This window comes from Falco punctatus (genome assembly GCF_963210335.1).
Source record: "Falco punctatus genome assembly, chromosome: 6".
Taxonomy (NCBI): domain Eukaryota; kingdom Metazoa; phylum Chordata; class Aves; order Falconiformes; family Falconidae; genus Falco; species Falco punctatus.
In genome coordinates this window covers 12,758,726-12,785,928 of record NC_137585.1, presented here as the reverse complement: position 1 = coordinate 12,785,928, position 27,203 = coordinate 12,758,726, and the positions used below count along the sequence as shown (strand labels likewise).

The following is a 27,203-nucleotide window of genomic DNA, read 5'->3' as shown; positions in this document are numbered from 1 at the left end:
GAGGAGTTTATCTGTGCATATCAAGTAATTTTTAAAAAGCACATGAATTTGTGTCAGATTCTGACTAAATATGACCAACTCATAGCTGTATTATTAAAGCTTGTTCCTTGTACTGGCAGAAATGGAAAGAAAAACATCTTGTGCATGTATTGGTAAATTCCTACAAACAATCCTCCAAGGCCGAATTGGGAGCAGCTTTTGAATTTTTCACATAAAAGCAGCAATTTATTTTAACAAGGTTCACACAGACACAAATATAATCAACAGAGAGCATGAAATAGCATGAAATTAAAGGAAACACATAACAGACAAGCCCAGAAGAATTTTTAAAATATAAAATGATAATTTAACAGAAATTATTTCTGTATACTTTTTATTTAGTCTATTTACAGTAAGTTCTACTGTATCTTTCTGTTTCTTCCTCCATGTACCTTTATCATAGATGATCTGCATAAAAGATGGTTATTGATGAGCAAGCTAATTATCTCCCAGTGTTATTTGATCCTGTTAATGTACTACAACCACCACAGCATGTCTCAAGACCTATACTTACAAGATGTAACAACTTAAAATCATATACATTAGTGAACAATGAGACACTAAAAGCACTTCTGGGTGAGCACTTGCAGCCCTAAGACTTGACCACGTCTTGAGTTTTAAGGGAAACACTTTCAACACCTCTAAAAACATGCCGTTTTCAGTTCCTCTATACAGATGTAGGTACCTAACTTTATGCATGTGAACTGAAAGAGATTCCAGGTGTATGCATGTGTAATAAACAGACATCAGATCCTGAAAAAAAGAACTGTGTTTATTGGACAATCCTATTAACCAAATACTAATTCATGAACAATAACATCAGAAATATTTTAGAGACAACAGATGAGGTAGGTATCATTTTCTCTAAGAAAAGGGAACAACAGAGCCCCTCCAAAAAATCTGCAGGGAATTAGTGACAGAGACAGAATTGCAAACTAAATTTTGTAACTGGATTTTAAAAATTTTAAACTAAATTTTAACCTGCTTTTCAGCCATGACATTCTTTTTGAAAAGTAAAGGGCATTTTCCAACCACATATCTGTACTGCAAAAGCATGCACAATTTCACAATCTGCCATCCCTAATGCGCATTATATAGCGAAGCTAGAAGAACCCTTTTCCCTTCAAAAAATACTTTGTTGTGTATTTGTTCGTGTTTTTAAAAGGATTTTTAAAAACCAAATCCTACCATCTTTGCAGGTCTTTCCATTCTCAAGAAGTTTCACACCAGTGGGACACGCACACTGATAAGAGGGTTTGGTAGGAGACATCAAACACAAGTGGGAGCAGCCACCATTATTAATTCCGCATGGGTTTGTAGCTGTTAAACATAAATCACACAGATTAATGCTTCTGACAACGAATGACCTCATCTCATGTGTTAAGACACATACGGCATTTGAGTGGTAGAATTGGTGGCAGCAACACAGATTAAAGAAGGAAATTATAAACACAGAACAAGGAAAAATTAATTCCAAGTGTTGAGTAGTGGGGTATTTATGATACCAAAATGCCCAAATGTTGAACGTTTCCTTTCTTGAGGAAGGAGCACATAGCTCTAAACAAGAGCCTTGTTTCAGCTCTGCTCTCCTCATTTTCACAAACTATTCAGCACATTGGTGCTGAATGTATAGTAGGTTGTATATATAAAAACAAGATGCAAACACAGTAAATTTACACAATGGTTAAGAGTGCTTATTACACAGAGCTAGTCTTGCTTAATATCATCTGCCAAATTAACACTACTTTCCATTCAGGAACTACTACTTGGAAAAAATAAAAATACCGCGTTGCCTAAAGTAATGGCACATGAAACAGAAGATGGAATACAACAACAGGATAAATGTGGTAGGCAGAAAAAAAGCAAGAGGTTTTTTGCATTTAAAAAAACAATGTAGAGAATATTTGGTTTCTCTTTGGGTCTTTTCCCAATCTCTGCATTGGAAAAATTGCATCATGACGTAGGTGAAGCCACCCACTACCATACAGAAAGACTAATTAATATTTTTGCAAATCAGTTCCAACTTGCAGTTAAAAAAAGAAGGCAAGACAGCTTACCATTTGGCTGCCTCTTTTGGCTGAAAGCATGGATATCCATGGGAGAGAAGATGTTGGAATGTATTTCACGCAGGTCCTCCCCGGAGTACTTGCTGCAGGCCAAGATCGAATGCGTGTTCCAGTCAGTCCAGTACAACGTGTCCCCAAAGAGCGTCAAAGCAAAAGGATGTGGAAGGGAGCCTTTAACCACTGCTTGCCTAATAGAATACAGGGGAAAAAATGAATGCTCGAACACAATTCACGCTACGGTTTTGTTTGAATGTAGCTTTTGTGAAAAGAAATTTAACAATGTTAAGTACTGTTATTCAGAACTTCCTATTTATTTATGGGGAACAAATACAGTGCACCCACTTTGGGGAATGATACGGGGTAACAATACAGGAGTCCTACTTCCAGGCTGCCTACTGATGCTAAGATGGTCGCAAGAGATGCCAACTGAAATCCTTACTTAAGCCTGTGGCTATTTCTCAGCGCTCCTGTAACAATCAATACCTGTGAAACTCTGTCATCATGAGCAAGTGGGGAAAATGCCAGCTGATTTTATGGAAGTCTGGCTGCTACCTGCTGATATATGATGTCCACCATTTTCAGCCTCAGCAGATTCCAAACTGAGACAGCATTTGGTCAGTTAACAGTCCATCCATCTCTTCTAGTTTTGCTCTTTTGAACCATCAGAAAAATATTCTAATGGCAAATAGTTTCACTACAAAGAAACCCTTAAAGTTACTCTTCATGATTCATTATTATGATAACTATTAAGCTATTGTTTTTATTGTAAGCAGTGCAATTAAACACAGTTCTACTGATCTGCCATGGTAATGGTATCATTTCTGAGCAAACTGGGTCACTGCCTGTCTCCAGGTCCATAAACAAAATTAAAGACTATACCCATATATTTTATGTATATATACAAACACATTCTCATTAGCCATCACAAAAATGCAGCACAAACATGACTGAAGACAGTTTTTCCAGGTTCTTGTGATGTAGAAACTAATTATCCGTACCCAGGTTCCTCAGAACTGGAATTAAGTAGCTCAGTTCTTTTGGTTATTTTATTCAGAATCACAGAAAAAACTTAGGATGGAGAAGATCCTGGAGGTCATCTGGACAAACACCCCACTCAAAGCAGGGCCACACAAGTACCACTGACACAAACGCTTCTTCCCACCTCATTTCTTCTTAACTGCACGGGTACACATGTGTTCTCAGATACACAAGCTCCCACTGAACATTAGAGATTGCCATCCCTCTCCTGCACTGAAAGCGTAAGGCACTGACACACAAGTTTACTACTCCCTTATTCCCCTAGGTTACACTATGAACACTAGCCTCCCAATTTTCTTCTTGCAGAGAGGAAAGTCATAGTCATTATCTGTATATTTACTGAGAAAACACCCCCACACTGTATGCATCACTTCTGCAAAGAAGTCAGTAACTGAAGTAGTTTAGTAGAGGACAAAACCACTCTTATTTTCCAAGTATTTTCTGTTAAAATGTAACAGAAGAGTATATTAAAGCAAGAAACTTGAAGGTATCTTCTTCCAATGATTCTGAGTACAAAGAGATTGAAGTCATTACCACTCTTTCACCTTAGCTTCTGGAAAAAGATGCACTACCTTTAAAGTTTCTATTTTTTTCTGCTCCCAAGAAAAACATACATTCCTTTACTTGTCACTCTAGTGTTCCAATTCTACACCAAACAAAATTTTCCATTTCTTGATATTTTGCACTCGAAAGTAGGACATATTATCTTTTCTTCCTTATTTCTGTCTGGAGTCAGGTATGTATTTTGCTTCTAATTAAATGCTCCAACTAAGCATCTTACAAAAGACTATATTGTAGTATCATTTACAGCTGAAATCTACCAGCCAAACAGTAAAGCCAGAACCCCACAACAAACTCCCCTCCCAAGAATAAAGGTATTCTAATTCTGTAAACATTTTTACCAGTCCCACCCCCAAACCCTAAATACCTTCAAGATTTGAATAATTTTTGTTTATAGCAGGCTTGGAGACTGAGTCTTAATGACAAATTTGTGACATCTGTCATATGGGACAGAAACAATAAAAGTCCAAAGCTCTCACTATAACCAAATCTGCACCAAATACAGCACTCCCATGCACATGAGAAGCCATGTGTTTATAGAGCATTCTATCTTGCTATTTACTTGAAAAAAAAAACCAAAAAGCACAGGAATTTTACATGTGGTTAGCACCCACCATTCCTAGGGGGAGTAAATCTCGGGAGTACAATAGACACTGTTAGACGTGCCTAACTTTCAGACAACCATCTACTCATATGACAAAGCAATCAGGTGGACTGTGGCCCTTACTTAAACCTTCGTTCGACTGCAGGGTCAGCCACAGCCTTGAAGCAATTACTCTTAAAACTGTATCATTTTTCTCAGCAGATACAAGGTACTGTCACATGAAAATGAATGGCTTTGGGCCCAAATACAACGGCCTGTATTCCTTGCATCTCATCATCAAGATGAGCATTACAAGTAACACCGTACTCCACATCCCTTGTTTCCAGCAAGCCACTACAAGGTGATAGCTCACCTCCAATCAGCAAACCCAGCAGGGCTTTTTTCCCCTCTGAACACCCTCCACAGGCTGCACCTGCAGCCTTGCTGAACAGCAGCCACACAGCGTGTGTCAGCACTGAAGCAGTTGCCGAGTCGTGCTAAATGAGCCGCCACAGGCTAATGAGGAGCAGAGGGAAAGGGCTGGAGAGCCAAGGTGCTAAAAAACAGGAAAAGGAAGGGGAGAGGGAGCAAGAAATGACCTTCTGATGGCTGCCACGAAGCAGTTATGCTTCAGCATGACCTGCATTAGAAACTGCAGAGCTCTGGTTTTAGTGGCTGGGACAGGCCGGTGGAAGAAGGGGAGCAGAACATCACTCGTAGCACTCAACTTCTGTGCACGGTTTACAGGAGCGGTTGCTTCCCACCTGCCGAGTGTTTCTCAAGCACCCACGTGGGCTTGGGGAGCAGCCAGGTTTCTGGCCTCACTAATAAAGCTGCCAACCCCGGTACCAGGTACAGCACTGCAGGTGTAATTGGACTGACATGACCTGACAGCTCTTTGGTGGCAACCACCTTCAGCCTCTACGTTACCAGCCCAGGCTTGATTGGAACAAGTGATATGACAGCAAAAAGCACTACATCCTATTATCCTGCACTAAGCTCTTCAGTTCCTTCAAACTGCTGTATTCATATCATTAGTCTCGTTAAAAAGAGACACCAGAGGATGATGAGAAAGTGAGAAATGAGGATAAGGAGTAATGTTATTCGTTCAGGAGACATCTCTAGGGCTTCAGCAACATGCAAATTGGCTACATATTAGATGGCACTAAGCACATACTAACTTTAATAATATTCCCTGCACCGGGCATATAATCACACAAATTTGCCTTAAAAATCTTGATGGCTATTGACATTTAAAATGTCACTGTCTCTACTGTTTAGTTGGCTGGGAAGGAAATGCAGAAGGGGACAGCAGACAAGGAAAGTGAGGGGAGAGAGAGAAAGCAAGCAGAAATTAAATTCTGTGCTGTGTACCGTGATCTCCTAAATTCAACTATTTATATATCAACATGGTAATCAGAGATGCAATTACAACAAAAACTTGCTATAGTGAAGTTTGCTGCTGCCTGAAGAAAACATAGATCCAATTTAAATAGATTCAGCTTTGTTCTATTTGTATTCTAACAGGCCTGTGAAATAACTTTGTTTAGATAAAGGAAACAAATAATAAACAAGTTAAAGCAGGCATTACAAAAGGGGCTACTGAACTCTGAAATGGAATACACACATGCGAACTCATAGACAACCTATCCAGTTTTATACTAACAATGACAAATAAGCTCCTGCTTCAGGATAATGTGCATTTCAGACAAAGACTAAACTCACTTGAAATAAAAATTAACAGTAAAATGACCAAAAAATATTGAGTTCATATCCTTTATCAAAACCAGGATTTCTGCAGTCTGCCTTTATTTCTTTTTCAAGTAATACCAGCATTCAATTCCATAGCTAGATTATAGCTATGAAATTTAAGAATATTTCACACCAAAATAAAGCCACCAAAAAATTAAGATAGCATAAATTTTAAATATCAGAATTATTTTTTCCCTAGAATTTTAACAGATAACAATTTATATCCAAGCATAATGGCATTTATCCCTAAAAATAAAAAAACCAAACACTTCCCATTAACCAAATCCCTTCTATTCTGGCCGAGTTACAGGTTTTTTTATTTCAAAAACTGATCAGAACACCTGCAGAAAACCTGGGATACTTCAGACATCCTGGCCTGTACATCTCTAAACCATTAACATTCCAGCTTCACAGTAGCAAAACTCCTTTCAGGTGACCTGTGAGGCTGCCTGCACTCAATCTCCAGGGCAGAGTGCAAAAATTTTCACATTTGTGTTTCAATCTACTTCTCCAGCATCTCTCTGGAGGATCCCATAGCTATTACCATCTCATAGGCTATCAGAAAGGGGGGTGGGGGGTGGGGGGGTGGTGTGTGTGTGTGTGTGGAAATAATCTGGTGTTGTACCAGTCCTTGCAATCCCATTTCAAGTATGACTGTCAAGACTGGGAAAAAATGAAGGTAATTCATCTTAATACTTCATACTTACTACTGTGGCAAAATTTACCATATTGGCATCCAATGACAACTCAATATGCAGAGCTAGAAATTCATACCAGCTAGAGGTAAAATCTTTCTGATTTGTGTGTATGCGTGTGCATGTATATGCATTTACTGATTTTTAATTTATTTTCCTTCTTATACTATACCAGATCTCTGAGCATTCAGGAAATTGCAAGAATTACACAGCTTTGACTTGTTGACAACTGGAAATGTTAGCAAGTGGCCGAAGCACGCACAGCACGAATCCTGCACACCATCACATGAAGCAGGATGAAAGACCAGCAGACAACCATAGGATGCCACAAGGAGGGCAGGGAGCTCCAGTTCCCTCAGAAGCTTACAAGGTTTTCTCTCCTGCCGAACTAACAAAAATATCTGCAGAGCAAACTTGGAAAATTAAGCTGGACTTTTAGCATGAATGCTTGTTCAAATATTGCTATCAGAACACAAGCCTGGTTCTAATTACCTAAAAAGTACACAGGAAATAGGACTTCTGGGATACAATACTGTCTCTTAAAGCCAAAATATTTTCTATTTTGCCACTTCTTTAAGCCATGACTGCCATGTGTTTCCCAAACATATGTGTAACAAATAAAAGGTCTAGCAGTGCCATTTCAAATCCCACCTTCAATGAAAGTCTGAAGAAGTCAATCGGAAGTAAAACCATGCCTGAGAAATGGAGTAATTCTGAAGGTCATTTTTCAGGCAAACACCACCATGACAAGCAGTGTAGATGAAAGACCTCTGCCAAGAGGGGAGGAGACTGGGAAACCAGCAGGAAGAGATGAGGGAGTTTAGGAGGTGGTGCACCAGTAGGCCCACTGACTGCACAGTGGTCTACGTGCTTCCTAACTGACACTGCTCTTCCTTTACTTTCAGGTGGGCCAGTGATCCTCAACTAATTCTGCATTTGCCATCTCAGGTCTTTGATGCAGTGTTGATGAGCTGCCCTGTTGATCCAGCTGGGCTAGTCACCCTGTACTACATGTTTTTATTTAACGTCTAGAAATGTGCAGTGACCTGTGGCATAGTGACTCTAGCCATATAGAGTGTATGTATATGTTCAACACAAATGTGTTGAAGCTCCACCTTTCCAGCATTTTATTTCAGAAGCACCTTGGGGAAGAACGAAGACATTCACCCTAGCTCTGTGTCCAAATAATCTAATTAATTCTGCTTATGCAGGATTCTCTAGCAGTTTTAATTAGGCACTATTTGTCTCCTCCACTGGCCTGTAATATGTTGCTGTGCTCTTGAAACAGGCTTTTCACCATAGACTGGTTTCTCTTTACTGCTTGAGGGCATTAGGCATTTTCATCTCACAGAAAATATCCACAAAGATACACACAGAATGCCATATTTTATATCTTGCATGTAATGTCATATATTCTACACATTATATGCAAATAATGAAAAAGTCTTCTAAATGCAGGGACACAGTATTTTCAGTGTTTCATCAAATCTGCAACTAAACATCTGGCAGACAGACATGAGCTGATGCTTGAAAACAGAAACTAGAAGAATCCATGCTCAAGTGCAAACTTAAGACATTCACCTCCCCGCAAGAGCTTCCCAGCTTTCTGACAGTTGCTGAAAGTATGTTTTCTTACAGTGGCCTCAAAACCCATCTCATTAGCACAAACACTTCCTGGGGGACCTTGTAAGTGCATTTCCCTTCAGCCAGTAACGTGTTAACTTATTAATTAGAACTGCTGCTGCAGGGTAAAGGAAGAGAAAATTAATTCAAGAGCTGCCTTAGCAGGCCAACCTATCTCGGGTACTCTACTCACAGGAGAGCTGCCTGCAATTCAGTTTTGTTTAATTAGTCCCACAAAAAGCAACTGTTCTCTCTGATAAGAGCGGTGCGAAAGCTGCAAAAAAACCAAAACCATCTTTTCTATGGACCAATTTAATTTTTTAATTATTACATTCTGACATGAAAAACTGTTCGCTCCTTTTTCTCACTGGCAAACCAAGGGCATGAGTCACCAACTTCTGCACTCTTCCCCTTTATTCTAATAAGCCCATCACTGGAGTAGCTAGGGCTAATAAGTCTCAGGGCTAGCTGGTAACGAATGATACATCATCCTGGTAAAATTTGCTGTAGAGGTTCTCTCATGAATTTGCAACTCTGCCACGTATTTACTGAGTGTTACTGCCAGCACTGTCATGCTGCTTACTCTAGAGGCTCACCAATTCCAAAGGGAGCTTATCTAGGTTCTGTCCGAAAAGGTGATCAAAAAAATAATTAAAAAAAAATAATCAAGGCTTCCTTTGTTTCTCCCCCTGCATATTCCTCCCACCTGCCTACTGTACTTTTCCACTATCCAGACCCCTGTAAGCAAAAAGCGAAGCGTCCATGCATATCAATGTCCTTCTCTGACATAGAAATCTTTAAATTTTAATACTTGTGTAGTGCCAGGTATAGAGATGTGGTAGTCAGACTACAGGAATAAAAAGACAAGAAGTTATGGATTTCTTAGATTTAGAAATATGCCAATGTAGAAATGTTTTCCTTTCACTCCTTCCATATTTTAGACCGCTGAGGTCCTGAACCTCGATACTTTAATATTGCCAGTGACACTAATGAGTATCTTACCTTATTTACATTGTATTCTCTTTTACCATCCAAACCACAAAAGCAGTTTTCTTTGAACTGTTTGAAATTTTTTTGATGTAAAGATGTTAGTTCCTGCTAAGTATTTCTCACTTCCCCAAAAGCATTTAAAACTCATGTCATCCTGCTTTACACAAAGCTTTTCCAGCCATTTATCTGCTACACTTTCCCACCTCATGTTACGCAACACCACAAATCTTGACAGATCTTTATTCATCTGCTTCCTTTGCTAAACCTAGACCATCCCATCTTTATGAATCTATACATCTTTCAATAACTCAATTGCCTTTTTCATTTCTTCAATAGCTCCAGCTTCCAGAAGTATGAATATTTTCCCAAACATGTTGACATTAGGTAAAGCATCAGAAAAACTAGTAACACTTTGCAACGATAAAATAACACGTTTTAATCAAAAGAAATTTAGATAGCAACAAAAAAAACCCAAATTGACTTTCTAAATATAAAATAGCCATTAGAAGAACGGTCTAAATATCAAGAACAAATCACTAAAACTATCACTTTCTAAATAATAATAATAAAAAAAATCTATTTTAAGATAGATTATGCACTTGATGATAATGATCTTGTCCTCTCCCATTCTTAACTCGTAAGGAAAATTACTCTACAAAGTAGCCCTCTTAAAAGGGTACTTTAAAAGGTCGTGGTGGAAAGAAGTTGGCCTAATCACACAACATCATCCTTCCACATGGAAGCAAGGCTATCTGATCATTCTGGGTGTGTCTGTTCAGTATACATCTCCTCCAACTCCGTACCCAATGCATCTTGTATCTCTTGGCCAACCATTCAGGAAAGCAGGGATCACAAAATGACTACTTTTCACAAGTTTTCCTTAATAAATGGATGACTGTGAAGATGCAAGTGACCTTAAATCCATTGTATTTGACCCATCTGGCAAGAGGAGCAACTGAAATATACTGCCCATGAACGCCACGTCAAGCTGCCAGTACAGGAGTACACAGGGGACAGAAAAAGGAGCAAGGGATAATGCTGAATGAAGGAACATGAGAAACCATGGGTGCGTTTCAGGGATGGTAAGGAGGGAGAAAATAAATTGGGGGGCGGGGGGCGGGCTTCAACAGGGCATAGATAACATACAGAGAGAAGCCAGAGGGACTGCTGCTGCGGGGGAGGGATAAATAGAAATCCTTCTAACCTCTAATGTTATTAGTTCTACCTTTCCCAGAAAAATCTGTGTTTGGGTGGGGTGGGGTGGGTGGGTGCTAGGGATGACTAGGGGAAAAGACTGAAGGCTTTGTGGGGTTTGGGTTGTTTGGTTTTTTCCACTTGGAAGATCTCACGGGTTTTTGTTCTGATTAGAGATTGTCTTCTCTTTTTTAGCAGTAGAAAATCAGCTATTAAAAAAGATTAATAAAATAATTAAGAGCCAAAATACAGAATTACAGCTGTAAAAAATTCCATACTGAGAAAGGTAAATTTGCTGGAAAACTGAAAAACATTTAACAAAAAGATTCACTTTAGACAGCCCCAGAAGATCTTTTTTTCTTAAGACAGGCAGAGGCTAAGAGGTCACAGCAGAGGAAAAAAAATACATAAAACCACACTGCAGAACAGCTTAACTTCTGCAATTCTTTCCTTTTTTTTTTTCTCCCTCCTAATGATGTAATTGCAAAGAATAAAAAACAAACCAAAAATGCCTGGATACAGATGTTGACTATTTTCTGAATCTACAGAACTTTCTCACATGCCTGGGGAAAAACAGGTGCTGTCAGCAGCGGTGCACGCTTCTGGGCGCTTAAGGGAACTCGTATGTGCTTTCCTCTCTAAAGATGATTTCCCTTTCTCCGCCTCAAATGGGAACTTATTAGCATACTGCCATGAAACATTTCTGATACATTTCAATATCAGTTTTAAAAAAATAAAACCAACAACTTTAAAGTATTAGACTAATTATTTTGTTTTTAATGAATATGTAAGAAAAAGTTAGTAGGTTTAAAAATCTACATTACTTCTTTATACAGGTCTTTATTAGAGGTTTCACCGATTCCAGAGAATTTACTCTGGAATGAGGTAACTGCTGGGATCCACCAGGTGACTTCACTTCTGTGTCATGAGACAGCAGTTAGACACAGCTCTCTGCAGACAGACAGGGCTGGCCAGCCCTTCACACCAAGACACATCAGCACCTTCACAATCACTTCCAGGTTAGCCAAAGGCAGACCAGGGAATAAACACCATTAAAATAAAAACAAAACACCAAACCCAAATATATTTACACTGCTGCACAACAGACCACCAGTGCGAGAAAAATTGCAAAGGGATCTGCAGCAGAAGAAGACTGAAAGCACAGTAGTGCCAGCAGGAAACGCTGAAGTAGCTCTGGAGCCAGAAAGACTGGAGACACTAGGTAAGACAGGGAGGCTTGTGCTCTGTGGGAAAAACGTCAACATTGAGTTGGATGGTGGTGGTGCCAATTTATGAATAGTGGACACTTTCAAGCAATTAAAATTTAAAAAAACATCTCCACATCCTATGTAATTTTCCAGGGGTGCTATTGAAACCAGTACCATTTAATGCAGCACCTGATATGTGCTCTCCTCCTAGAAGGGTATCAGACAGACTGCAGTAGCATATTGTTATACTAAAGTGGTCCCTTCCCTCTTGTATATATAAGAACACAAAAAGGGGTGACAAGAATAAAATGAGCCAACAAATTATCCTGTTGGGCAACACCACTGAAGTGTGTTTTGGGTGTGATGCTATCAGTAGTTGTTTTGGAGTAGTACTTCCTTCCCACTGACATTACTGTTGGGAGGGTGGGGCTGTTTCAGTTTTGCTTGTTTCTGTTACTCCTAGCACAACTGGGAGCATTTCATAAAAGAATTCCACATCTGGACTGCAATTTTTCAGGTGGCAAGCTGTCACATGGAGCCTTACATGTGATTGCTTTCAGTCAAGATCACCCTTTTTAAAGTTCTGTTACACATCTGGTTTCGTGATCTCTATTCTTATCACTGGAGATACACAACATTACAAATAATTTTTAAGAGAGAAAGAGATTTTTGGATATTCCAGTTAACTGGCACCAATTTAAAAAAACCCAAAAAATTAACAAGAGACTCAAGTTACTATTGTACATGACAATTCCCATCCCTTTCTCTCTGTTACTTGAAAACTTATGTGATGATCTTCCATTTTTTAAAGCAAGTATCACTAAAAATACTTCTCTCTTTTTTGGTACTATGAAGTTTTTGTTCTTGCAAAATAAATAGCAAATGGAAGACCACTTCAAAACAGCTATCTGTATCTCCATGTATTGAATTAACAAAGCTAGTTACAGTATTTATATCCAAAGACACAATTTTAAACTGCATCCAATTCCTGTTACTTTCTATGAACAAACACTGTTACAAAAATACTGCATGAACTTTAGGTCTTGAAACAGGCAGAATCTAAGAAGAAAATGACATAACCTTTCAAACCACTGTTGCAAGAACTATGGAGTTCAAATACCATAGAAAGACAGTGGGTATGTTTCACATGTGCTGTCTATGTTCCTACTCACTCACAAGTCCACACAAAACACAAGTATTGTCAGTATGACTGATTTCTTTATGCCAAATTAAGATTCGTGGTGAAAGAAGGGCTAAGTCCCTACGAGGTCAGAAGGAAGAGCATAACAAAGGGAATTCATGCCCAGATAAACCAGCTGAAGCATCACAAAATTTTGCAAACAACCTCAAAAAAATCACATCTTTGTAAGATACCTTTGGCACAAGCTGTGATTCATTTGTGTGTGCAAACAATATTTGTCAAAGCTATCCCATTTAATGAAGAGGGTCATCGCCCAAATTAGGGATAAATGCATATATACAAAGTACTAGTTATACCCTTAACTAAGAAGTAGCCGAGACTGGATCAAAAAGAATTACATCACTACTATTAAAATGTTAGAGGAAAACAGTCATTTTATCATAGTTCTCTGTAAAGATTGTTTTCCACTTATTTCCCAACCTCTAGGATTACTGAAATTCTGGTACATGATGATCTATTTTTTCAGACTATTTTCTGCATTCCTGAATACTACAGCAACAAAGCACAGATCACCTATTGAAAAGGAACAATTTTGCTAATGGTCTTACACAATTAAGAATAGGATTCCAGTATTTCTTTTAAGAGTTAAGAGTATACTCCAAAGAGGAGCACACATTCAATGTCACATTGAAGGGGACTTGTAAAGGGGAGGATGGAGAAGGATAAAACTTTCTGGTAGCACTAGTTTGCTTAAAATTTTGCGAATGCGAACATGACAATTCCCTGCAACGCAGATTATGACATTGCTTAAGCAGCATCTTCAAAGAAAAGCACCACATCACATACATCAGACAAAAACTTCTTACCTATGACTTCCATCCAGATTTGATTTGTGGATGAAATTCAGTTTAGCATCTGCCCAATAAAGTTTCTGTTCCTCATAATCCAATGTCAGTCCATTTGGCCAATATATGTCTGTGTTAACTATAATGGAGCGGCTTGAACCATCCATCCCAGCACGTTCTATCTTTGGCACTTCTCCCCAGTCTGTCCAATACATGAACCTATAATTATTTTAAAAAGAGAAAAGACAAAAAGGAAAGTAATCGCACATAAATCTACAACTGGAACATTGACTACAACTTTTAGTAAAGGCAAAGGCACACTCTATTCTGCAGAGACAGTGTCTGTAGAGCTCTGTTCTACTGGGTAAGGTACATGTCCTGTAAAACACAACAAAACAAAGTTACTTCACAAAAAGCTGAAGAAAACGTAAGACAAACCCACAGTATTAGGTCACGTTATACTTCTATATGTTTCTTTCTTTCCTTATGTCAAGTGAGAAAGTTGGGGATATCCAACAGATCTTGACAACAATCTCAGAATTCCACATTGAAGAGCTAAGACAGATACTACAGACTATCATAAAAGTACAACAGCCTCTTTAGCATGGGTCAGAGCACTGAGGGGAAAAAAAAAAAAAAAAAAGGTGTGTGGATTTATAGTGGACATAGCTGCATGCAAGACAGCGAAGTGGATTTGATAGAAGACCAATACATTTCCTTTTTTTTTCCCCAGAGAAATTCAGAGAGAGGCAGCTAAGTCAACATGTTTAGAAGCACGTTTGCATCCAGTGACTGGGCAAAACACTCCATAAATCTTTTAAGACTGTGGAAGCAAGTTTTAAAACATGTTAGCATATACTGGCATATGTTTAAACATTATCTAGCAAGTAGTGGGGGGAGGGAAGTTACCTTACTGCATTTAAGACTGAGGGGAAGCAAGGGAACCCATTTTATTATGGCTAGAGACTAGTAGGGGTAAGAATATTGGTCCTTTTTATGCAGCTGGTAGAAAATGGCTTTACTTTTGTGGGCTGTTAACAGAATGCATAACTAAGCAGAAGTAACATGCAATATAAACAGATCAGACGAAGTTTGTCCATGGCACTTGATCTGTTTTGCTGTTACAGGCAACTGTTGGGACAGACAACAAGGCTACTGTCCTAAACTGCTCCTCCTAACCTCATGCCATCTGCCAGCATACCTGCTTGTATCTGTTCCCTAACCTGGCTCAGTCAAAACAATCCAGATTAGGAAAGATCTGAAGCCTTTAAACTAACCCAGATCATCACACAACCACAACATGTCACTATATGGTGCCCACATGTGCAGAGGCCTGGCCACCCATCGTTTAAAGAAAAACAAATGTGCAACACATTTAAGAACATTTGCAGATGAAGTTATTCTTGGCAAAGATTTATTTTTTTTTATTTTAAAAAGCCAGGAAATTCCATGTCATATTTTTCCCCTTAATTCATGTCTACAGCATGTTTGTTTTAATGCACAGCTATATCTGTGGACAGAAATGCAGCTGATTAACACAAATATCGCCCTATTCAATCCCAAGCAAGTCATTCTTCATGGAGCAATGTGCCTGTCTTAAACAGAGCACAAATATCTGAAAAGAACATGTGAGACTTCTGTAGGCACAAACAAGTGCTACGGAGAAACTGGTTTTCCTTCAGGAAGAAGGAAAAAAACCCAAATCATTTTCAAATAGGTAGCACAGTAGCAAGTAACGCGGTCAAGCTATGCAATAAGGGAGCTACATACTTGAAAAACGAAAAGTTAAAAGTCAGGCAGCATTTCACCAGCAAACACATGTGAGAAAGAAGAGAGAAGATTTATTTTAAACTTCTTTAAAAAGACAGACCCTTCTTTGCCCCAGCTGTCAAGTCCTAGACTTCCAAATACTTCATCAAGGTCAACAGGATCCAAGGCTCTGGCCACCACGCTAGACCAATTTTTCAGGCTGAAACTGCTCATTAGTCATTGCACAGCCTCATCTTCTTCCCTGACTCCCTCTCACCTCTCATACACGCTACAATGACTCAAGCAAGAACAGGTAAGGGTAGATTGGTAACAAAGAAAGGCCTTCCCAGACTTCACAAAACCAGCCCTAATTCATTTGTCAGAGGACCGACCACACAGGCACACAGAACTGGCTTTAAGTTCACCACACTTCCAATCAGCTTCAGTGACTGCTCAATTTCTCCAACAAAATTTTTTCCCCGCTATCACCTGTTTGTTTTCCTCCACCTTGCTTGAAAGCCTGCAGGTTTTAATGTCTCAATTGAGGTCGTCTTTGGAACCAGACATGCTCCAGCCAGTGGCATCAAGGGCTGTGCTTCACTTGGGAAGCCAGGCTTTTAATTGCTGCAGAAGTAATGCAGGTTATAGCTTGATGACCATTTCTTTCGGTAACAGTTGCTTTTAAGCAACTTCTTGCAGGTCATCTTTGCTTCCAGTACTGGACTTAACATGGCCGTGGAGGAAACTGGACTCAAGGAACGGGTCTGGGCTAAAAATCAGTCAACAGTCTAACTGCATTCCAGCACACAGCTCCACGAGCCCTCCTACTTGCATGCAGTGTGTGAGCTTCTATAGCTGCCTCAACCAGCATGGGTGCCAACAGCCACTTTCTCTCTCAGCGCACTGAGGCCCTTTTCTGTAACAGCTAAGCAAGTACAGGGTATAGGAGCAGGAGGAGGCAGGAAGAACTGTGTAAAACAGCTGGAAGAAATGCTCCTCTTGTAACCATGCTTCAAGTTAACTGCAAATGCTAAGAGGCAAGGGAGCCCTAGCTAATATTCAAGGGAGAGTGGCAGGGATGGACAGATGGACACAACTGTAAATTCCCATTACTGCAGAGGTCCTTCTATAGATTTTTCTACAGAGATCTGAGATCCCTCTTCCAGGTAATAAGAGACTGTTCACATGTGTGTGCTGGTTCCTCCTTTCTGGAAGGCTTACAGACCCTTGTTTCATTATATAACGGTTCGTAAGTAATCCATACGGAGACCATACAGAAAGGATGATGTTAAAACATACAGACTTACTGAACAATGGTAAGCCAGCCATACAGACAAGGTAAGGATCATTCTCCCTCCTCCCCATCCTCTTCAAACACATTTAATTATTTCAATTTTTTAAAAAAAGCCACCACCAAAGCCCACAGGATAGAGCAAAATCATTAAGTGAAAGATAATGTCTAATGCTGAAGTATGGTATTCAGACACCACCAGAATACTGGTGTTCCATTTGCCTGTCTTCTCATCTAGGTATACGTTGCTCTAAAATTTAAATCCAGGAATCAAGATTTTAATTCTAGCCCAGAAAAAGAGAAAATAAAAAATTTAAATTAGAATCTCTATCACCCTTTTAATGTTAAGGAAAAACCCCATATATACGTAGCATGTTTACCATAAGGTGGGCTCCATGCTGGGCAATCCCAAATCCATAAGATCCAGAGGGCAATATACAGACATGCTGTAACTGCCTTGAACAAGCCCATTTGGGTCCAGAAACAGAAATGCTTTCTCATGCTTCTTAACTTGGCTGATAGTACTGTTATTCTAGGCAGTTACAACTAGAACAGGCTGGTACTAGAGCTCTGGACCTGTCCAGCTGCTTGTTACTGTCTCCTTGCTGATGGTCACCATCCACTGCGTCCCGTCCCGTCCCCCCCAGGGATCTGCAGCCACCACCTCCAGCCCAGACCCTGCCTGCTGTACTTCACATATCAGCTACTTCATCCAAAATCATCATTTTTACAAGGAGTTTGAAACTCATATGGAGAAGCTGTAGTGCAGCAACACAATCAAACGTAAACTATGCAAAATCAAATAAATGTACCCTATGCCTAGGGACTTTTGAACAAACATGTTATGCTTTCATACCTAACAAGAGTATCAGACTTAGCAGAAAGACCTTTAATTTAGTACCAAGTCAACACATACAGAGGCAAATCTCTCTTCAACCTAACAATACCAGAGCTGGTTAAAACTGATCCTGCTCATCTAGTATTCTTTTTCATATTTAAATAAATAACCACTGTATTTTTAAAAACTTTGGTTTTAAACAAATAACCTTCATATTTTGAACTGCTTCATTATTTTTCGCTTGTATTTTCTCCACACTGTTAAATGCCATGCTTGTCGGACTTCACTAGCAGACTGGAAACTGTTGTGAGCTGTTATAAACATTTAACAAAAAGACAATAAAGTGTATTTCTATTTATTTACACTTGAAATTTTAATATTAGGGACTCGTATCAGGAAATGATACAGCCCCACCCCCCCTTAAGGAATTAAGACATATCAAGTATTTGACATATATAAAAGAGGAAGGTTCTTAGACTCCAGTACTTAGCTAGTATTTTGTTTGACTGTGGCCCAGATGGTGGTTTATCTTACAAGGTTATACCATCTATAGAAATTATGAACAATTAAGAGGAAGAGCTTTAATGTTTTTTCCCCTACAAACTTTTTTCTATGCATATTTAGATTCAACATTTTTTAACTTTTGTATCTCAGGTACATAAGGTAAATCCAGGCAATAAAACTTCCTCTTAAAAGGCATCAGAAATCACTAGGTAGTATATACCTGTAACTTCATAGTTTCGATGTGCCCCAAATTAGGTTTTTGGGTTTTTTTTTTCTTAGGCCAAAAAAAAAAAATGAGGAAACTTTCTTGGTTCCATTCTGTGTGATGAACAATATAATAAACAACAGAGTTTCTTTTCTAAAAAGCTCATAAAGTCTAGGCATGCTGACAGCAGAATATCCCACATGCATGGAAAAAAGCTTGCAGAGTACAAATGCCAAGAATAAATGCTGTAATTTAGCAGTGATCTCTGACAGTATGCACACAGAGAAATTCATCACCAGCACCCATCAGCTTTGCAACTTTCTGATCTGCATTGCTCTCCAACACTGATGCAGATCCTTTCAGCCCTACTATCCCACACGAAACTAGGATCCTGCTAGGAGTGCCATTAAAACACCAGCCCCCATCGAGATGCATGCAACTGTTTCACTCATTGAACAGAGATACCCCACGCAACACTTAGCCGATTTTAAGGCAGTTAATTGGGACACCTTACAGGGCAGGCAAACGTTTACCTTCCTGAATGTTATTCAGTGGGAAGAGCAGCTGCTTAATAGGGAGAGCCAATTATTTGGTGAGGCCCTTCACAGTGAATGCTCCAACTTTGCAATTATGCTCATTTCAGCACTTAAGAACCTCTAAGCTCTACAGGGATGCAAACAGCCGCCAAACTTCAGAGCCTGAAAAGGTTTCAGAAGTGCAGCAAACCCTGTGGAGCTCATCAGCTCTGCAGTGGTCCTTGTGAAACGCAGCCTGGTCAGGCTCCAGCACCAGCAGGACTGGCACTCATCTAACAAAGAAATACAAAGTTAAATGATAGGTGCTACAGTAGTTCAGGCAAATTATGCACAATAAATACATGTTTGTCTATCGAAAATAGCTCTTGACCTGAGAAGAAGAAATGTTCACGGCCCTTCAGAAGTTTAAGAAAAGACATTCAAATCAAATGACGCTTCAGGTATCCTTAACAGAAACTTCTTCAGGCAGGTTCACAGAGGGATGGAAACTGCAATCCAGAAGTATCGAATGACACCAAAAATAGATTTTCAAATAAGGGGACTAAAAGTACCACAGGAAGGTTTCAGTACAAAGTTTCTCCACCAATTACAAAATTGAGGAAATATTTTCAGTGCCGCAAAAAATACACATAGCTAATTAAATATGGATATAATTCTTCATAAAGGAGAGGAAGAATATCCCTTTGGGATACAATCAAGATAAACATGAGAGAAAAGATGTTCTTAGCTAGCTGAGAACCATATTTTTACAATAGCTTGTCGCTGTGAATAAACTAAGACATTAGTTGAATGTCATTTTCAGAGCTGCTCTACAATGATTTTTTATGTTAACATTCAGTGCACTCAAGACCATTTTCTGTGCAAATTAACTTCCCCATGCAGTTTCTCAGCTGCCTCCACAACATCACTCCTGCATGGACTGACAGCAGCTACAAGGGGAATGGGTGTGATGTCTAAGACACTGCAACTCCTTGCCTTAAACTTATTGTTTTAGGAGCCCACAGGTTCCCAACAAAGCTGCAGTTTCTCATTTCACCTAAGCACACCTGCCTCAGAACCACCTGTCTTAAGCATTGCTTTACACAAAGTGCAAAATGCCACATCCATGTACATACACCATACACTAGAAAAAGGTCTACTGGAACACATTTTATAAAATATTTTTCCCAGTATACATATTGGTTCTCTCAAGTGGAATAAGCTGTCCTTGTGATAGTACTTTTATGCAAATGACTGCATTTATCCTAGGACATCAGGCAGTATACTAATAAGACAAAGACGACCTATAACCAGTACGGCAATATGAGGTTTTCCACTTTAGAGCTGACTTTAGTCTCCTATGCAGACTTTACATAGCAGAAGAAAGAAAACTATCACCAAACTTCCCTTTTCTTGGAATTAATTTCTAAAATAAGGGATAAATGCTAACACAGTTTTGAAAAGAAGAAAACCTGTGATAAAGTGACCAGAAGCTGATGCTTTGTTTCTAGCTCGGTATCAACACCACAGTATTAAACCAGAATAAGATTTTGGACAAGGTTTTCACAAGCTTTAAAAGAATATCTTAGCAAAACCACTGAAAGTCGTTCATGAGAAATCAACATGGAAATTGAAACTCACATGATATTCTCATTTCATAAAAAGAAAGAAACAACTCTGTATGCAAAAGTAGCTCTCAGGCATCATGCTGTTTGTTTTCAGGTATTCTAGTTTAAAGAATATGCTGGGCAATCTGACAAGAAAAACTCAGATGAGAGATTGTTTTTCATTTTCACCCAGACATTTCTGAGAGTCTGTGGGAAGTAAGATTTGACTTAACTGTCAAACATATGCTGATGCACTGCAGTCACATGCATACGGTTGTCCTTTCGGCCACAGATCCCAAGGAAAAAAGAGAAAGAGCTTCATTAAAAAACAAGAAGCAGCTATTTTTACTAAATGCTCACAAAGACAGAATTTCAATTGTTTGAGCAGGTGGAAAGGTCTTTTGCTCCTTGAACTTGTAAATTAACCTTTCCTATCTCCAGACACAAAAGGTCTAACGACATGCCTTCCACAGCTACAGTTACAGAAGCCATTTTCTGGTTTCTCCTAGAACAAGCAGCAAACAACGCTTCTCAAAACTTGGCAGCACCTAAAAATAGTATTTGAAACAACAGTTTTCCCAGTTTAAGCCAAAAAATACGGAAAGAAACAATTTCCTCTCTCTGTTACTGATTTAGCACCATCCCTAGACCCTAGCTGACTAAGATAGAAGCAAGATGCAGATATGCCGTGGAAGGCCTCAGCCAGCCCTTTATCCAGGAATCACTGCAGATGTATACACCAGACCCTGCAAAGTTCAGTCAGCCTTTCAGCAGCAGGTCAGCCAATGGACATCTAAAACATTAAGTTAATATGACAGGAGATGGACAAATTAACAAAAGGAAAATTCTCACCTTCCAAACTACCTTGGTTCTTCAACTGTAACAAGAAAACAGCAGAGGAAAGCAAACCAGCTGGCAGTTTTGCCAGATTTTTAAAAAACATACATGCAAACAAACAAAAAAAAGCCCATGGGGCCAGGGAACTCAGCCAGGACTGTGTGCTGCCACTGGTAGCTCTTGGGGCTGGGGAGTCCCACACAGGTCTGCCCTGGCAGTGCCTCCAGCTGCAGCTGCTCAGCATTGCCCCTGAGGAGCCATGTACACAGAACTGTCCCTTTCAAACAGCTCTTTGAGATCCTATTAAAAGGTGCAGATCTACACACCTGTGAACTGAACAAAATGCTGAGAGCAAGTACAAAAGAATATTTTGCAACATTAAAAAATACAAGTGGTGGAGAGCAGTGAGGGAACTGTGGGATCACTATTCACCATCTTTCCCAGAAAAATAATTAATTTCTTTGTTCAATGAAAAATAATTGGTTTCTTTATAGGGATTTTTTACAGGGACTTGCACTAAAAATACAAACATCTGCACTGTAAATATTTAGTTTGTAAATGAGAATTTAGAATTCAGTAATTTCAAAGAGCTATGAGCTTGAAACTAGACAAGTCAGCTGCTACCACGATTTTTTCACTCCCTGCTTTGACACACAAGGATCTTTTCAGTCCAGTCATAACCAAACTTGCTTATCTTTCAATAAAAAACTGGGAGAGTTCTTACTCTTGTGTCCCTATACATCCTGAATACAGCAAGTGGAGAAAGATTTTTTCCCTACGCTTGTATCTAAAATTAAAGACCTAGGAATGCACACACTCCTCCATGGCAAGAAAGCAGGGTCGTACATCCCAATCACACCACCCAGTGAATGAGGGCAAGAGGGAGAAATTTGCCATTTGGCATTCTGGGCTGTTACTTACAAGCAAAAACATAGCCATCCCACCATACATTGCTGTGCAAGATTTTGAGTTATGCACTGCACACCAGGTGCTACATGGATACATCAACTACTCACATTAAACAATGTGCTGATATAACTATCCTAGCAATCCTTAATGCAGACAGAGCTTGTAACAGTCAGTAACAGTTTTCATCCAAGACCAACTCACTTAACTTTATTCTCTGTTTTACTAGATTATGTTGGGGCCCAATCAATCCCCTGAAGCAGCTCACCACACCGTCAAGTGGGTACCTGTGCTGAAACATGAGAAGGCAGGATGGCACAGCCAGAACAAGAGAGGAGAAGATCAGCAGAAATCAGCTAAAAAACCCACAAACATCAAACCAACCCAACCCATGGAAAAAAACCCCAAAACAACAAAAAACCAACCAAAACCCACCAAAAACACCCCAAAACTATCAGGGAGGTGCCCTGACTTTCATCAACTGAAATTAGGGAACAGCATGTTCAGCATCATGAGATCCTTCTGACATTTTTCCTTAGTGAGATTTTTTTTTCTATCATTCCAAGTAGTCTTTCATCAATAAAATATCCCCTTGTTATTCAGTCCCTCTCTCAGTACACTACTACCAACTGGATCATTTTTATGTTTTTGATTCCTGACTTCTTCAAGAAACCCCACTGAACTTTAATGTTCTACCAAACCAAGCTGGCTCTTACCCTTCATATCATATTTCCAGCACTATGGTAATTAATTTTTCATAGTTCCCATCCTATTGTTTGGTATGTAAATCAGGCTTACTTATACGTAACCATCATTCCTTAGGCTTCTTTTTTTTTTCCATTAAATGAATTCATAATGTTATTTAGGAGTTACGTACATTTTCAGTGCAATTCCTATCCTTGTGATTTGTTTATCATTTTGTTGATATGGAAACCAACCTGATGCCCTCAGTAAGGAACACACAGGCAAGCAATTCATTCATTTCAGCTTTTCTGAAATGGCTTTATTTACCTTGACTGGCTTTTTTTTCTCCTCTACTTTGATCATCCACTAGACTCACTAAATCGCTTACTCTCCTGGAAGAAAGCAGCATGTACCAATTAGTCCTTTCATACTACAAAATTACAAAAAATAAGGCCTTATTTTTAACCCATCAAAAGCTACACGATGTTCGCTACAAAACAGACCAAAACAAAAAGAAAAGAAAAAAAGAAAAAGGGAAAGAGGAGAGATTGCTCCATGGAGGTTAAAAAGAGTAGAAATAAAGGGACACAGTGTAATTAATGCATAACAAGACAGGTTACATTATGCTGGAGATTTGGTTAGAGCCTTAATTCTGGAGATACAAGCCTAGGTGGGCTTGGCTTTCACTGAGAAGTAGGAATGTTTTCACAGAGCATTTAGAAAGGCCCACTAAATGCAATATGAATACCAGTCAAAGGCTTCACATTCAGATGAAACAAACATCCCTTCATTTTTATATTGAAAACATTGTCATCTCATAACTGATAAGTCTTAAGACTTTACCCAACCTTCTTCTAGGTTAGAACTTGCAACAAAGGAAGTAAAACTGCTTTACTTTTCCATTCCTAGTTTAAACAGCTCAATATCAAGTACTCATATTCAATTCAAAAAGTGGCTATGCATTCTACAGCAACTCCAGTTCTAGTACATATGCACCTGGAATTTTGAAGTTAAAAAAATCAATTAAAAAAGCTTTAAATCCAAGCCACTAGCATCTCTCCCTACAAGCTTCTTTTGCAGGTCATTCACCTGCTCTTCTGGTAACAGCCAACATTAACCATGCACACTGCATACAAATCACTTCCATCAGAGAGATGTACGGGGGGGTGGGGGGTGGGAAACGCAAATCCTACACCAAGCACAGGCGTCTCTCACAAGACACTTTCTGACAAGGCACAAAGAAAACGCCCACCAAACTGTTATACTAAGGGGATAAAACCCAAGTAAGCTTCCAGTCACTCAAAAGTGTCAATTTAAAACTTTCAGTTAACCCTGAATGGCTTGGGGGCAGGAAAAAGTGCTGATTTTTCCCATCAGCTCAGAATTTAAAATAATTATAGTAAATGGCATTTAAAAATATTTTTAAAATACAGGCTGTCTATAAACAAGCAGAAAAGTGCTCCTTTTTTTTAATAATTTTTCCAGATGCTGTACTGAAAAGGATCACATTTTGAAAACAATTAGATAAAACAAGTTTTACAACAACTGGCACAAGGGAGTGGGAAACAGGTACTAAAGAAATGATACTAGGATATACTGATAAATGTTTTTGGAAAGGGGAAGCTACATTTATTTAGGAGAAACTACTGCATACAGAAGCAGCCTCTAGAAACTGCACATCTTATTTAAAAAATAAGATTTTGAAAATTAGCAAAAAAATCCCCAGTTTTCTTAGTGTGAAACTGTGATGTTCACAAAAGCAGAAGAGAAGATTCCAGTAATATTTTCCATACTTAAATAATGTTGCTTTCCTGCCCAGTAAATGCTATACCGATAAAACTGATCTGTGTGAGTGTTGCTTTTGCCACAGGCCCTACACCTCAGGGCTGCCACTTTTTCACGTCTCTCCTGCATCGAGTGCAGAAGGTGGAGAGCTGCGTCACTGATACAGAAGGGACCAACAACTCCTCTCTCCTTACACCTACTGGCTGGCTACCTGCCTCTGCCCTAATAAACACACCAGGTCCTCTCTGAAGACGACACTTTTTTCTTCCCTTACATAGATAACACACAGAGAGCCCCCAAGCACCTCAAGCATGCTAACTGCTGCCAGTCCAGGCAGGAAAGATTAGCACCCCTCCGTCCAGAAGAAATCATCTGGCCCAGGTTTTGTGAAGCATGGAGAATCTTCTTGTGCTCCAAGGGGATGAAGGCAGTGCAGGCAGGGCCCACTTGCTCTCTTCCACTCAAGAAACCCTCCAAAGAGGTGTTGGTGACAAGACACCAGGAGAGAAATGTAAAGATGCACAGAAATCCCAAGTATAGTGCTGGCACTAAAGGAGCCCACCTAGGCCAAACCTATTAGCTTCTGTTTTCTAAATCAGACATTTCACCTGGGGTTTACCTCTGATTCAACGACAACCTGCCAAACCCAACATTACATGGCACAATTCAGAAGAATGCAACACTAGAGGGTATTATGCAGGGAGAAACTGTGCAAACATAACAAGATCCGTCCAACTCAAAGCTTTTTCTGCAGAAGGCAATAATTTGAGTGGTTTTATAGAAAATACTCATACAACTATTTTGGAGTATTTTAACAAGACAATGAAAACATTCTTTGCATTTTACTTGCAAAACCAGCTGTCAGATAAACAAAACACTAACTTAGGTGGAGATAGATAACCTATGTACCTATATAACCATTTATATGCTGATACATGTAAAACAAGTGTAAGAAAAGCTCAAAAAACAAACAGACACCTTTTCTATAACTAAATATATTGTTAATTTACAGTCCAGAACTTTAAAGAGTCACCATTAGGTATGAGACATCCTTCTAGTATACAACTGCATTATATTAGAAAGCTGGCAGTCTCTCATCCAGCTAAAAACCACTCCCCAATTTTCCATGTAGGTACAGAAAATGGCAACTTTAACCATATGGTTTAATCTGATATAATAGTTGTTGCTGTGCTTTTACTCACTGCAGCTCATCTGTTAAAAAACTGCAGAAAAAAAAAAAGACAGATAAAATAGAGCTGGGAATGTTAAACTTAAGCATAGCAAAAGCCAACATACACAGGCGGGGAAATTTCTTACTGCTCTGAACCAGTGGGAGAAGTCTGGGTATTGAAAGCAAGGAGCACTGAAGGAGCTCAGGCACTGGACCCCATTTAAATAGGTTGCCAGAGAGGAGGAGGGAAGTTTTAGAAGTGCCTCTTTTACTGCACTCCTTACCTATCTCATACTTTTAAGATTTGGGGAGGGGAAAGAGAAGAAATAAACCCACCCCTTCCCCAAGTTACAGCTTGTAAAAAAAAAAAAATTGCCTGGTATATCTGTGTTTTTAGTAATTTTGTGGGTACTCAGCATGATGATTAATTCATTTTATAAGCATAATACATACACACACCATAATTTACCCTTCAGAACAGCCTGTTGGAAGCACCACCACTACTGGTCATTATCAAAGGTGAAGGGGAACAGTCACTCTCCCACATTCAGCAGGATTTAAGCCAGCAGAACACATGAAAAGGCATTTCTGCTTGTACAGATACTTATCATTGTTGCAGATTGATTTTTTTAGTTTTGATTTTGCTCTAGGATCAAACTCAACCGCTTCATTTAATAGGACTCTAACATGTCCAGCTAACTCAGGAATAACATTTGGAAGAATATTTAAGATGTGAGAACACTCAGAGGGAAAACTGAGAAGTTCAGCCCTAGAATGCTTAAAACCTGCAATTCACAAAAGAACAACTGATGCATATGTTGGTATACAGCCAGGAACTCCACTTCTAGCACATCCTGAAGCTGTTGTTGGTTTTCTGTCTGCTAATCTTAATGTTGTGATATTCCCTTACCTTTATGTTTCTTCAATAACAGTTTGTTACCAGACTTGTTACAATAGCTTACTGACTAATATGCAAACTCGGGTCACAGACCTGTAGTCTTCACACTAGGCAAGATCAACTGTTCTCAAACGTATACCTTATATTTCCAGGGGTGGGAATGGAACATATAAGAGGTATCAGTGTTTTCAGCTGCCACACTACTCTTTCTGACCACTGACATACAAAACAGTGGGTTTCAGTCCTTTTTCCACTACAGGAATTGCTCTAGTGGGAAAACTGAGAGGATACAAATCGTCTGCCAAATTGCTTGCCACTCAAACTACATTTTAATTATTAGTGCTCTCCCACTGTTCTCACTATATCCCTGTTACAGCCAAAAGCAGAGGTTTTAGTTCTTGGTATAACACTATTCTTCTCCACTATTACTGTAACTTCAGTGAAGAGTTTCTCAAGTTGACTGAACACTGCACCCATC

At 39.2% G+C, this 27,203-nt stretch overlaps 1 protein-coding gene across 1 annotated transcript in view; it reads right to left on the bottom strand.

Annotated features, from left to right (window-relative positions):
- Positions 1-27,203, bottom strand: part of LRP6 (LDL receptor related protein 6) — a 115,142-nt gene that overhangs the window by 48,428 nt on the left and 39,511 nt on the right. The window contains exons 3-5 of the mRNA XM_080391598.1: positions 13,757-13,954; positions 2,097-2,293; positions 1,228-1,359 (exon numbers count right to left, since the gene is read on the bottom strand). Of these exons, the coding sequence (XP_080247724.1) occupies positions 1,228-1,359; positions 2,097-2,293; positions 13,757-13,954 (527 nt within the window). The remainder of the gene's footprint in view (positions 1-1,227; positions 1,360-2,096; positions 2,294-13,756; positions 13,955-27,203) is intronic.